The sequence below is a fragment of the Suncus etruscus genome, chromosome 7, assembly GCF_024139225.1.
Source record: "Suncus etruscus isolate mSunEtr1 chromosome 7, mSunEtr1.pri.cur, whole genome shotgun sequence".
In the NCBI taxonomy this organism is placed as follows: Eukaryota; Metazoa; Chordata; class Mammalia; order Eulipotyphla; family Soricidae; genus Suncus; species Suncus etruscus.
Window position 1 is genome coordinate 112,803,148 of NC_064854.1, and position 15,149 is coordinate 112,818,296.

Below are 15,149 nucleotides of genomic sequence, written 5' to 3' on the forward strand. Positions count from 1 at the left end.
TTGCAAGGCAAACAGCGCTGTGCTCTCTCTCCGGGCCCTCACTGAAATATTCTTTTAAAAACTTTGAGTGTAGTATTCAAATATGGATGGCTTATATTAATACACTACTGTACAAACTCCTATCGTGTTTAAGTATAAGTTATTTACATTCTAGTCAGATATCGAAGCACATTATTGTTTGCACCATGGTTTATGTATAGTAATGTTCTGGTCAGAGAACTAGACTATGATCCTAGATCATTTCATAAGACTCCATAAGAAGTTACTTGTTTCATCCCTGACTTTTTATGATACTGGTGACCTCAAGATAATATTGGACAGGACTAAGGGCATGAACAAGCTTGAAGACTCGTCACCTAAGAAGATTATGAACTCTAATTTCCTAGTTTTAGAAAGATCGCACTGAAACAGCTTACTTTGTCAATTCTCAGTATTTCTTGTTGTTTTTTTAATATTTCTCAGTATTTTTGTTAGAAATCTTAGCTCTCAGACTGGGGAGATGGTTTGAAGGCTAGAGTGCATGTTGAAACCTGGTATTTAATTCCAAGAAATGCATGATCCCTTGAGCACTCCAAGGGGCCCCCAAATACAAATGACCCAAAACACCACAACTTAAGGAAAATCTTTCCCCAAAATCAGTTCTTACCAGTGAAAAACAATGTTAGAAAGCCAAATGACCATCAAATTCTGCTTCTTGGTATATGAAATCACTTGATGTGATACAGTGAATTTCAGAACATTTTCTTCCAATCACCTTATTATGGAATTGAGACTTCACAACTTAGTGAATAAGAAAGGGGAGCCGGGGTCCAGATAAGCTAATGAAAGGTTATCTTTTAAGTATAATATTTTCTTAGCACCCCAAAAATTTTGGGTTGGAATTTCAGCTTCTACTCAGCATGTTTTCTGTCCCTCTGCGGAAAAAAGTTAAAAGTTCATTACTCACATGCTAAAATGTTGATATATCTGTTTTTGTGCTTATTATCTGGATGATTGGAATGTTCTGCAGTAATGTTCATATCAGCCGTACAGCGTTGAACTTCCTATGGAAGAAAACAAACAGGAAGATCTCAAAGATTTTTTAAGTCCAAGGAGATCTCAACAGACTAGAGTATATGCTTTGCATGCAAGCAATCCCTGGCACCACATAGTCCCTTGAACACCATGGAGTATGGCCTGAAAACAAAGATTTTCAAGATTTTAGACACCCAAATAGACAAAATCTATATACACGCACACATAAAGACGTTAAGTATTTACCCATCCTGGCCACAATTACCATGACTTCCCCAATTCAACTTCAGAACTGGCATATTGTTAGCAAATGTGTGAAAGATGTGAAGTAAATAACAGGATTCCATTTCCTTAATCATCTTGTTTATTCCAGATTTTCACTCAGGTTTGGTGATTATAAAACAGTACCTCTTTCTGAATATGCCACTGTCTGATGAATTTAGGAAACTATGCAAGCAGATGACAGTTAAATGTGATACACAGGGAAGAGAACTGAAGAAACTGATGGAAACCTAGTAGAGCATAGCAAGGCTTCAGATAGGAGATAATTCTTAACAATGAGTAGGAATATTTCAGGCAGCAGTACAATATCCACCATGACTTATAATATGCTTTTATGCATTTTAGCCTATCAGGCTTCAAACTATAAAGACTCCTGGAAAGACACTGATATACAGCTTAACTAATTGTGAGATGTAGCACAAAAATGGAGGACCTGAAGAATTCATCTGTCGTCTAGTTTTATCCAAATGATCCTTCTTTAGAAAAACAGCCATGAAAGAAACCACTTTTTCTGGCTACCTTTGCATGGATATAAACATCATCCATTTCCCAACATAAGGTTGCTGAAAAGCCAAATTTTTCTACAGTGTGTGCTTCAAACCCAAGAAAGTATTGCAGCTAACTAATAAGGGAAGTCATTAGCAGTGCACAGCTGCTACCGAGAGCAGAAGCAAAGTGACACAAAATTATCAGGAGAAATGTTTTACATGGAACAGATGTAACAGAGTTTAGAAGCATGCAGGTTTTTTCCACAAAGGAGTTGCAGAGTGATTATGGATGTTTTCCATAACCTTTACATTAAATAGGAGGAAAACAAGGAACTGGTTGTCTTTTATAAAGAAGCATTTCCCAGCTAAGAGTTCTCTCCTCTACTCCAAGTAGGAACTTGCTGTAAACAAAGAATTCGAGGCACAAACCAAAAGGTCATTCTCCAGTCACAAAATTCACATTTTTGTACTCTGGTTTTCAGAAACTGTGCGTGTTCATTTTACTAATTGCAGCCTCCCAGTTGTCCACTTAAATTAAAAAAAAAAGTGACACAGGGGCCAGAGAGATAGCACAGCATTAAGGCGGTTGCCTTGCATGCAGAAGGACTGTGGTTCGAATCCCAGCATCCCATATGTTACTCCGAGCCTGCCGGGGGCGATTTCTGAGCGTAGAACAAGGAGTATCCCCTGAGTGCTGCCCGGTGTGACCGCCCCCCCCAAAAACAGAATGGAAGTGCCACCACAGACATTAATTAATTCAACATGTCTCTAGGAAAAGTGTGTGTTTCTTGATAGTTCTTTCCTTTTCCTTACTAAAAAAAAATAAATTCTGATATTTTCTATTCTTTTTCTTTTGCTGAGGGGCAAGGGATTGGCCACACATGGTCGTGCTCAGAGCTGACTCCTGGCTCTGCTCTTTGGGAGGTGCTTAGAGGACAATATACATGGTCAGGTTTGGAATCATAGTTGGCTGCATACAAGATAAACATCTTATTTGATGCATTATCTCTCCAACCCTATTTTCCATTCTCTTCCAAAATGGTGAACAAACTATGAATTGACACATGCTGATTCAAAGGCACTTCTGGCTGCCAATGGCTCTTTCCTTTAAAATGAGATCAAGCTATAAGCACTACATACGTTTTGATAACAATGATGAAAACAAACAGCTCTAAGTCATACTCAAACATGTGGGTGGTTGCCTTTTAGAAAGGTACAGAAAGTCTAAAGTCTGTGTCCTTAAGTAATTTCAGGAGTATAAAATATTTAAAAATGGATTTGTGTTCTAGAAGGTATTACTTTAATTCATATACCAGTCCCTGAAAGATTTGAACATCCTTTTATTTTTGAAGGTTTTGAAGGTTATACCTATAACAAGTACTTAACTTTAAAATACTTCAGTGTATTATTCACTTTATTATTTTTTCCCTGTACTGCCTGGCTGTGATCAGACGAGTTATGGATTATGGTTGGGCCTCTATATATAATAAAATAATGCAAATGAGCAAGAATGGGAGCAGCTGACTGTACCATTTAAAGCAGTCATTCAATACAACCAATCTAACACTTTGTTATCTAAAACCCTTAACCTGATCCAATCCATTACCTTTATTTCACTTTTCCAATTATACGAATGACAGGAAAACAAAGAATAGTCATAAATAATGTTAAATCTGCTTTTATTGAAACCCAAGGGGTTTGCCTAAGGTCTTCTAATTTGTCCTGTAGATAATAATAATGTCATCTGTAATTCCTTGCAGAACTGCTCTGTTCATTTAGATGCTGATAATATCATCTGATCCTGGAGTGGCTTTTCTCCATCCAAACTGGCATTTTGAAGTTAATGTGATTTTAATAGGTGTAAAAAACCCTGTAAGGTGGTGCTAGCCAATAGGGTGTGGAGAAGCATTTACCCTTTCAACATGGATAAACAGCTGAGGATATAAGCTTCATTGTATTTTACTTTTTCTATAACAAAGTTAAAATTCTCAATCTGAATATTCTGCATATTAACAACTATGCAACCATGAGGGAGGACAGTTTAAAAAGGAGGTTTCAAAGACAAAAAATATCATACTGGGCCCGGAGAGATAGCATAGCGGTGTTTGCCTTGCAAGCAGCCGATCCAGGACCTAAGGTGGTTGGTTTGAATCCCGGTGTCCCATATGGTCCCCTGTGCCTGCCAGGAGCTATTTCTGAGCAGACAGCCAGGAGTAACCCCTGAGCACCGCTGGGGTGGCCCAAAAACCCAAAAATAAAAAAAAAATCATCCCATTAAAAGTTGATATATGGGGCCGGGCGGTGGCGCTGAAGGTAAAGTACCTGCCTTGCCTGCGCTAGCCTAGGACGGACTGCGGTTCGATCCCCCGGCGTCCCATATGGTCCCCCAAGAAGCCAGGAGCAACTTCTGAGCGCATAGCCAGGAGTAACCCCTGAGCGTCACAGGGTGTGGCCCAAAAACCAAAAAAAAAAAAAAAAAAAAAAAAGTTGATATATTCAGAAGTCTTGGAAAATGACTTAGGCTATCCAACCCCTAGCTTCCTAAATTGTGGATTGTCACCCCCCAAAAAGTGTGAGTTACAAAACATTTACTTTCAAGTTAACTTATAATTATCAGTAAATGTTTACTTTATTTGTTTTATATGTCTTGGGGGTCACATAAAAATCTCTAAGGCAGGGGCCAGAGTGATTGCACGCAGCCAACTCGGTACAGGCCACACTTCCATCCCTAGCATCCCATATGGTTCCCCGAGCTGCCAGGAGTGATTTCTGAGCACAGAGCCAAGAGTAACCCTGAGCGCTGCCGGGTGTGGCCCAAAACAAACAAACAAGCAAATCTCTAAGGCAAAAAGAGGTCACAAGTGAAGTTTCAGCAGGCTTGGCCACTTGCTAGCTTCCTGTCTGGAATCTGTGATGACAGAGGCTGTTCAAATGGCAGTGGAGATCTATTGTCTGGCTACTCTATTTGTCTTACCAGAAAACAAAATAAAAAGCAAACAACTCAACAAAACAAAATTATACCTAGAAATCTTTTAGCTTACTTAGCATCACAAAGCAAGACATAAAAGAAAACAGGTGTGCCATAGCCAGTGTGATTGTGATATTATTAGTGCTGAAAACAGGCCTATACCTGTGCAAAGGGAACTGTTCCAGAAAAGACTAAAATGATTCACTCCCAAGTGTAAACTTGCATTGGGTGTTGGAAACATATGGTCTTTGCCAGATATGGGTCAGGTCCCCCAGCATCATCCTGTCGCTCTTCCCTGCTCAGACCACAAACTGCTGCTGTTGTACTTTTCTTCACATGCTACTTGGATTTTGTAATTTTCTTCTCTTAAAATTCTCCAGAGTCCAAATTAATTAGTTTTAAGGGTCCTAGACTGCCGCCCACCAACCTCCTTTCCCATTGCCAGGTAGCTTTCACTCTAGGCTGCTTAGAAAGACCATCTGACTGAGTCTCCACTGTTTCACTGTCATTTAGTTACCTTGCTAAGAATTTCTAGTCCTTTTTTTGTTTTTGTCTTTGGGCCACACCCGGCATTGCTCAGGGGTTACTCCTGGCTGTCTGCTCAGAAATGGCTCCTGGCAGGCACGGGGGACCATATGGGACACCGGGATTCAAACCAACCGCCTTTGGTCCTGGATCTGCTGCTTGCAAGGCAAACGCTGCTGTGCTATCTCTCCGGGCCTTCTAGTCCTTTCTGAACCAGGCTAAATCCATATCTTTATCTTAAATGACAGGAGGCTTAAACCTTCTGGAAAAAAATAAACCATCTTTGGTGAATACATATCACAGATCCTGCACTTGGTCTCTAAAATAACCTTTTACCTGTAAGATTTGGAAAGCCTCGTTTATTTTTTCTTATTCTCCATAAAAGCCTCAACTTAACTTTGATTAGTTTTCTTTTTAATAGAGATTTTAACTGACTTGGCTTAAGATATTTAAGACCCCAATAAGCATGTTGTCATAACCACCCAGGGTTGTTGTGTATCATATTAGGCTCTGGTCATTAGGCAGCCTCACCCCTCTCTCCACAGGCTCCCTTCTCTCCACAACCCCTGCATCATCTATCTTGTTAGTAACACTTCAACTGCATCTTAAATGAAGTAACTATGGCCAACAGTTCTCAGCTCATGGGCTCCTGCTGAGAAAACTTCTCTTGAATTAAGATGAGTACTGGCCTATGTTTAGTTCAGTTGGAGGTGACTGTAATGGGGTGATCCCCTAAGGACCTCATCAAGGGTACTGGACCTCTGGCCTCATCTCTGTATTAAGCTTTAAGCTTAATATTCCTGACCTTTGCTTATTAGTTCTGTCTTCTTCCAGAGCTGTGGCTCTCCATATTATTATTATTTTTTTAATGATTAAGTTAGCATTGCACTACAGAAGCCTCCTGGATGATGAATTGTGGAAGCCAGAGGAGCATGAGGTTGAAGAAACTCGGGTAACAAAGGGAACAGTCACAAAACACCCTGAGACAAGAATGGCAGTTATTTCCAGTGACTGCAAACTTGGCTAAGGGCTTACCATCACAGCTTTGAATCAACTTTACAATTTTTTGGATGAGGACAGAAAGCATGATTTCACTATAGCCACTGGACAATGACTCAAAATCTCCTATTAGCTATTTTACTCATTTTCTTCCAAGCAATATAACAGCTATTCACAATTTTTTTTTTTACCCTCATCCCATATTTTAGAAGACGACGGGCAAACAAAACTCTTGTTAAAATATCCAAACAAAAATCAAAGGGATATTTTACTTTTGCACTCCCTAGGAACTTGATATCTGTATTAGAAGTTATTTTATGTTATACTTTAGTTGACTACTCTAGGATATGAGGGCAATGATTTCTCTCCAATTTCCAGTTGTAGAATAGTAGAATAGTAGATACTTAGGAACTGTTAGAAGTATTATTCTTCTCTCATTGGCCAACTCTTAATATCAATATCTAAGTTGTGTTTGTAATTTTAAGATTAGATCTGACTAGTTTTAGGCTTTTTTTTTTTTGGCTTTTCGGGTCACACCCATTTGATGCTCAGGGATTACTCCTAGCTAAGTGCTCAGAAATTGCCCCTGGCTTGGGGGACCATATGGGACACAGGGGGATCGAACTGCAGTCGCGATCTTTCCTTGGCTAACACTTGCAAGGCAGACACCTTACCTCTAGCACCACCTCGCCGGCCCCCATATAAGGTTTTAGTAAAGGAGCAATATTATAGCAGTTAAGGCACTTGCCTTGCATGTGGCCAACCCAGGTTTCATTTCAGGAACCCCATCTTGTCCCTTGAGCACCACCAGGAGTGATTCTCTGAGCTCAGAGCCAGGAGTAAGAACTGAGCACCACAGGATGTGGTCCAAAATCAAACAGAATTGTATTAAACTAGTACTTTTAGGGAAAGGGAAAAGGTTCCTTATTTTGGCTGTTCCACATTATCCTTTCAGCCAGAAAAATTGCTGTGTTCTCAATTGCATAGTCAGTTTTAGAAATTCACTGATCATTTTGGTTTCTTTTTCTTCTGACTCTTTTACTTAGTCATTCAACTGCTTTACTGATTGTTTTTTGTTTGATTGTTTGCTTTTGATGTTGTTGTTGTTGTTGTTGGGCCACACCTAGTGGCACTTAAGGGTTACTCCTGGCTATGTGCTTAGAAATCACTCCTAGCTTGGGGGACCATATGGGATGCTGGGTAATCGAACTGTGGTCCGTCCTGTGTCAGCCGCGTGCAAGGCGAACGCCCTTCTGCTGCGCCATCTCTCTGGCCCCACAACTATTTTACTGAGAGTCTGAAGGACTTCACAGTTAAAAATATATGCTGGAGAATAGCAACTCCAGTCTTATACACTCCTGCTGTCATTCAAAATGAAGCCAGTAATGTCTTGGTATTCACATCTTTAAAACAGGGACAATAAAAAGAGTTGTCACCCATTGAGGTTGCCCCAAAGATCAAGCGAAATAGTTTTTGCAGTGTGTGAAGTAAATACCAATCATCATTATTCCAGTAAAAAGATCTGGAGACCTGAGGCTGATGTCCTCACATTGGTAATCTTCATGTGTTCTTTATTTTGCTTTTGAGTCAAAACAGTGGTGGTTAGGACTTACTCCTGGCTTTGTGCTCAGATATCACTCACCACTGGGCTTGGAGATACATATGAAATGCTGGAGATTAAATTAGAATAAGCCACATACTAGTGGTACTAGTTAGGCTAGTATCTAACCCACTCTGGCATCTTCATTTGTTCTTCTGTTTGTTTGTTTTTGGTTTTTGGGCCTCACCCGGCGGTGCTCAGGGGTTACTCCTGGCTATCTGCTCAGAAATAGCTCCTGGCAGGCTGTGCTATCTCTCCAGCCCCCCCCCCCCCATCTTCATTTGTTCTTTTAAAAAGTAACACAAAATCTCTCTTTTCCTGAGCTTCCTTAAATAACCAACCACTCTCTCTCTCTTGTTCATGAAACAGCCTGTTACCAGTTTTCCTTTTTGTTGTTGTTTTTTCTTTTTTTTAGTAAAGACACCTAAAAAGATTAACTGTGCTGTTTTAAAATGCTTCACATTTTCCCTGAAAATGATAGATAATAGATGATAGATAGTCGATGATAATAGCATATTAGGAAACTTTTCTATTATCTTATTGCCCCCTTTGTATTTTTGCTTTACTGTTATATTTTTCAGAAGGATATTCTTCCTATCTGAATAGCTCTGATTTGCAACCTTTCAAACCAGGAGATATGGGAAGAGACAAAATTAGAACAATGCCTCCCTCACTTCTCAGTTCACTGCCAGAACTACCAGCTAATAATGCTTAAGCTATAAAGTTCAATATAGACAACAAAAGCTTCCAGCCACAGTATTTCTTCCTGGAGAGAAATAGGGTGCAGATGTCCAGGATTTGTTAACAGGCATGCTTTTGGTGCAGAAAAGCCCATTTTAAGTCAGATCAAGTTTACAGAGGTATAGCTGATTATTTTGAATAATTAAATGGTGTCAAAACCAGCTGTGATGAATAGCACTGGGGTCTCAATTCATAAATAATTGAGAAACTGGAGTTGCATTTGATCATCCTGATCAAATTCTGTTCTCTAGAGGGAAAATGTTTGTCCTGAATACCATCAACATTGTTAAATGCCTCAATATTCTTGCTCAGTCATCCAGCCAACAGTCAATTGAACTAAACACCACACACATTTGCTAGCCTCATGAATACGAAACGTTTGACTTTAAACCATGTTCTTTGTAGTTGTATAGGCACTTTTTGGGGGTAAGCATCCAATAGCTATATTAAATACCTGACATATTTTTGCGTGTTCCATGAAATATATGACATTCCTGAATAAATCAGAGGGTTCTTCTTTCACATTTGCTCTGATTTGATTTTTTAAAAAAAAATCAAAAACAAACAACAATAACAACAACAACAAAAACCCTGAAGAGAAAGACACTATTTCAAAAGAAATGTCAATATAATTGCCTTAATCATGACCTTTTTTGGGATTTTGGAATTGTATATATCCAGGCATTTCAGATTATATTTTCATTTCTCATTGTTCCTGAAAATAAATGCACCTCTTAGCTGAATGGCTTCTAGTGGATGTCACAGTACTCCAGCCTGTTACTTCATTTGCACCCAGGAGCACTTTTGTGAGAAGACAGTGGGCAGGTTAACATCATCACGATTTCCATCTTCCACGAGCAATGAGACCGAGAAAGGAATCGACTCATCCACAAAGCTAGAAGACAGCTGAGCTGCCATGAAAACTTGGCCTCCTCGACACAACTCTTGCTGCCAGAGATGTGCCTTAGTTAAGCGCCTCAGTGAAGAAAAGGGCAGTCTGTTTAATAGCTCCTCTTTGACACCCTGTCATTGTCGAACTGGCACAGAATCCAGAGTTGGCAGGGTGGAGCGTGCTGCTCTCTACCTTGTTTCCTGCATACCAGTTTTTAAAATCAGAAGGCTGTGCTAATCTGTGTCTTTGCTCCAAGGATTAATAACCAGAAACACAACCACCATCAACGCTTGTATAGGCTAAACAATTACTCCCAGACTTTGAAGGACATTACCCATTTTCTTTTCCCAACAACTTCAGCAGGGAGATGGCATTAACACTATTGTTTTCCATGATAAAAAAATCACTGGCCCAGGAAAATAAAGCTCCCCTCAACATAGGCCACCATTGACTTACTCAGATTTCAGAGGCCCTGTGCCCGCTTTACTGTGTGTACCCCAGAAATGACATTGAATTCCATACTATGACTGCTACTACAGTAGAATTAAGAAGAACCTGAGTTTGCCTTTTCTACCCCTAAGTCTATTATAAAAGTGCAAGTTCAGGACACTTGCAAATTTTCACTAGTGGAGGTGTAGAGGGGGGCGGAGAAATACCTGTGAAGATGAGAAGTAAAAGAAAACAAAACACCAAAATCCATGCGCCTCAGTTATTCTTTTGTTCTGCATATAATAAATTCATTTCAAATGTATCCAGATGTAAATCTCTGGGAATTAATTTCCAGTATTGAAACGTACCTCAAAATCCTCGGTGAACCCATGCTGGTTATTAGAATAGAGCTCACCAATGTGTTTAACAAACTGTTTGACAGGAATGGCTTCCATGTCATCTGTGGGAATAAAATGATATTCAGAGTCACAAAGAATTCTTCCATAAAGCAAATAACACGGATAAGGGTTTATTGAACACAAATATTTGCACTATGCATAGAGTAGTAAAATTATATCATCTGAAGGAGAGATCCTCAAGCAGCCTCAGCATTTATTTTACAATAGGAACTCATTATAATTGTGAACACTCTGAGTTGAGTTAAACAATTCTTAATAGTACGAAAATAATTTTTACATGGTTAAATCATCCGTTTTTACCCCTTAACCAAGTCTAAACTATGTCATGGCTATAAATTGTACAACTAACTAAAACTTTTTAAAAAATAAATTGCTAACTAATGGTATCCAATTTGAATTTTACTTTTTGAAATCTAAGCCATCTTTAAACACAATCACAGGTAGGGGCCATTGTATTGTACCAGCTGCTTCAGTTATACTCATTTCTATGTTTAAATGCTCAGAATTTTAGTTCAGGCCAGCTGTGCCTACATGATGCCAAATGATCAGTCAGACTGAATGAACCAGAATTTTTGGTGTTGACAGACTAGGTATAGAGTTAGAAAGACTACACATCCCCATTTATTTAGTTTGGACACTTCTAAAGGACATTTTCCATTCCTGAATCTACCCTACATTATAAGCTGTTTTATCCAGACCCAAATGACACTGACTAGTGCAAGAAAATTGCCACACCCCACGAAGCAGAGCTCCCAACCTCCTATCCCTCTTCTTTCCTCGACCCTCCCCCGCAAATATTTCCTTTTAAAAATACTTCGCTGAATTTGAGATAAACAACAGACATGACATTTACTTTATTCAGAGTGAAAGATCTTTGGCAAACGCACAAACATCTAAACTGCCACAGATGCTTTTCTTAGCAAAGGGTATGAAGATCTGTATGTGTAAATGAGGTCCTACTTTGGCAAGAATGTTATAGATCCAGGCCTGACAATCTGATTTCTCTTCATCTGGTGACAGTTAACATTGACTATGTCATTCCTTCTTACTTTCTTTCGAGAGAGCAAAGCTCGAGGGTGGCTTTTTCCATCTATTGACATTTTCAAACTTGAATCATCCTTAAGTGGAAAATAGCATCTTTTATACTTTGTTTAAGGAAGGTGACTTCTATGTTCAAAATCCAAATTGCTTAGCATGAAAATATTACTTTTCAAATAAACAGTGCTCTGGAAGCACAAATTATTTCTGTGTGAACAATTAAAGACCTAATCATTTTAATAGGCCACCTTATGAAAAAAAATTGCCAAGTTATTTACAAATATTTCAGGGTTGAAGATGTTCATGAATATGCAATCACTTTGCATGCTCAAGAAATCTATAGCTCCCGTAATGATGTAACTAGCATTAGCAAATTAAGCAGAGCCAAAACGTTTCCCCAGAAGATTTAGCATAATGCACAGTTCAGGAAAAATTCCCAAAATTACCCAATCACTTCACTTAAAATGTTGATAAGCAAGCATGTAATGGTTAAATTGCAGAGAAATAATTTAAAACTGAGAAATGGACTGATATATATATACATATATGTACATATAACATATATATGAATTTGGAGATTCTCTAATAAAAGATTAACTCAAAGATAAATTCATCTTTGGAAAAGAGGCAAAACGCATGAAAAGGAAAATAATCATTCATTACAATCTTTTCAATAGACTGATGACAGCATCTCTTTCCTCTCTGGCTATGAAAGATACAATCCTATTTCCAAGGGCAGAGTGACAGTGTGAGTAGTTTAATAGGTCAAAGGTCACAATCATTTCATAATTATTAAAAAATTTAAGATTCTAAATTTAGCTCTATTAGTTAAATTAGCTCTATTATTATTAGCTCGATTGCATGATTAAGCAATGGCTACTTTAGAAGTAATTATCATGCCAGCATGAGTTTTTTTAGTCTGCAAGGTAAAAAAGTACAGTAAGACATCAAGTCATTAAAACAAACATTTCTGGCTAAACAAGTTACTATCTTTTTCTTTTAAAGTACTCAACTATAATTTTCATCTAATGTTACACATGCTCAGAAATCAGTTGGCCAGGTTGCTCCCAGGGCTAAATGCAGCATAAAACTAAGAAATTCAGTAAGATAATCGTGAAAATTTATTTTGCTAGTCTAATTTGTTCATCCAAGAAGTCTTACCACAGCCCTCTGCATTTACAGGCACCAGCAGTTAATGCCATAAAACTCCCAGACATAAGGGTGAACACACACACACACACACACACACACACACACACACACACACACACACACATATTCTATTACCAGCAAGCCTTAAATGTCTTTTAATCAAGATAAGTGAACTCCATGGGCCATAAATCTTTTTTCTCAGTAGTAAGAAAAATATAAGATTATGACTAATTAAAAGTCCTAATTACTTTCCTCTTACATAGTTTTCTATTAAATTTTTCTCAACATGAGACAACTAATTAGGAAATTATTATGACTAACAGAATGCCAAGCAATTAGGAGAGCATCAAAGACATGATCCACTCAGTCTATGCTTGGAAATCATCTGGATTATAACATTTGTAATAAGATGGCACCTCCGAGTTTCATCACTAGACATAAAAATATTAGCAGCACTAGGTATGGCAGTAACTGGGGCCTTTGTTATCATATATTAACATGTACTCAATCCTTCAAAGAGACAGTATTATTTTCAGATTGATCTTGGTTAATAAATCAAGCTCAGAAAGATTAAGTGAAGGTTTATTAAGGCAGATGAACACAACTGATTGCAGACCCAGGGCAATGCATGCTGATTTTTTGTTTGTTTGTTTTTGGACCATAACCAACAGTGCTCAGGGGTTACTCCTGGCTCTCTGCTCAGGAATCATTCAAGGTAGTGATCAGGGGACCATACAGGATGCCAGAATCAAACTCATGTTGGTCACATACAAGACAAGTATCCTGGGGCCGGCGAGGTGGCGCTAGAGGTAAGGTGTCTGCCTTGCAAGCGCAAGCCAAGGAAAGACCTGGGTTTGGTCCCCCAGCGTCCCATATGGTTTCCCCAAGCCAGGGTCGATTTCTGAGTGCTTAGCCAGGAGTAACCCCTGAGCATCAAATGGGTGTGCCCCCCCCCCAAAAAAACCAAACCAAACCAAAACAACAACAACAAAAAAATAAGACAAGTGTCCTACCTGTTGTATTATCTCACTAGTCCTATTTGCTCAGATTTTGAGCAAGAGTTGCTCTTATTTGGGCCAAAGTGAATGGGAAAAGTACTGGATAAGGAATTTACTAGGTACCTAGATTGAGCCAGGAACCCAATGATTGTCCCTTCATAAGCACAGCATTTTTTTTTTATAGTTGTTGGGGAAATGATAAATCTGAGACAGTGAGAGAAAGAATGGTGCACAATTGTAGGGGCCTGACTATAACTGTCATAAAAGGAAAGTCTTAAATGATCTAGGTGAGAATAAATGTCACTGATAGAATGGTGATGAGGAGGAGCATGAAGAACAAAAGATTAACTGGAATCAAAATGAAGGTATTTTTACTAAGTGCCAGTTAGATGGGCGACTGAAATGACATAATAAGAGCAGAGCAGTGACAGAGCTGGTGAGAAGAGAGCCACTCTTTATCAAGTTCTTAGAAGTAGCCAGGCACTGTGCTGAGATACTTTCCATACATTTATCGTTAGAAGAACTTGCAAGAGAGGCATTGTTATCACACATGACACACAAGGAACCTGAGGCAAATTGTGCAAAATGAAATGTTTATTAAGTGGTGTACTGAGCCTCCAACTGGGATTCCTATTTATTTGGAAAACTGTGTGTCTTCATTCCCAAAGAAGCACAATGTAAGAAAAAGTATAGAATTAATCAGAATACTAGTGAGTTGAAATATTTAAATAGAATACCTCTGAAGAAATAAATTACTTTTTCATTTTGAGCTATTATATTTCCTCATAGACTTTTCAAATACCAAAAAATCTAAAGGCAAAAGTGGGAATACAACTATTATTGCTATAATATCACTAGTAAGTTGAGAACCATTTGGCTAAAATGTTTAATATTGGCATTAAAATGTTAGAAGTGCTTCCCTCCGGGCCCAGAGAGATAGCACAGCGGCCTTTGCCTCGCAAGCAGCCGATCCAGGACCAACGGTGGTTGGTTCGAATCCTGGTGTCCCATATGGTCCCCCGTGCCTGTCAGGAGCTATTTCTGAGTGGACAGCCAGGAGTAACCCCTGAGCACCAACAGGTGTGACCCAAAAACCAAAAACCAAAAAAAAAAAAAAAAAAAGAAGTGCTTCACTCCAAGCTTTTAACCTTTGGTGGTTAGAATTCAACTGTGAGTCCTTTTATTTTGGTCAAATGGCCACTTAGACTACTTTTGTTTGTTTGTTCGTTTTTTGTTTTTGTTTTTGTTTTTTTTGGTTTTGGTTTTTGGGTCACACCCAGCAGTGCTCAGGGGTTACTCCTGGCTGTCTGTTCAGAAAAAGCTCCTGGCAGGCACGGGGGACCATATGGGACACTGGGATTCGAACCAACCACCTTTGGTCCTGGATCGGCTGCTTGCAAGGCAAATGCCGCTGTGCTATCTCTCAGGGCCCCACTTGGACTACTTTTAATTAAGGTTAAATTTAACCTTTTTTTGTTTTATACCCCAAACAGAGAAAACCAACTGAGAATAATATACTAAAAGCTAATAGCCTCCAAGGAGAAGGAAAAAAACCTTAGATAAAAGGTGGCAGAATAATTATTAGGGAACAATACATTTGAACA

At 38.8% G+C, this 15,149-nt stretch overlaps 1 protein-coding gene across 2 annotated transcripts in view; it reads right to left on the reverse strand.

Annotated features, from left to right (window-relative positions):
- PTPRG (protein tyrosine phosphatase receptor type G) overlaps positions 1-15,149 on the reverse strand; it is an 837,085-nt gene that overhangs the window by 32,935 nt on the left and 789,001 nt on the right. For both annotated transcript variants that reach the window (XM_049777272.1, XM_049777271.1), the window contains 2 exons: positions 10,307-10,398; positions 947-1,043 (listed from right to left, as the gene is read on the reverse strand). In XM_049777272.1, the coding sequence (XP_049633229.1) occupies positions 947-1,043; positions 10,307-10,398 (189 nt within the window). The remainder of the gene's footprint in view (positions 1-946; positions 1,044-10,306; positions 10,399-15,149) is intronic.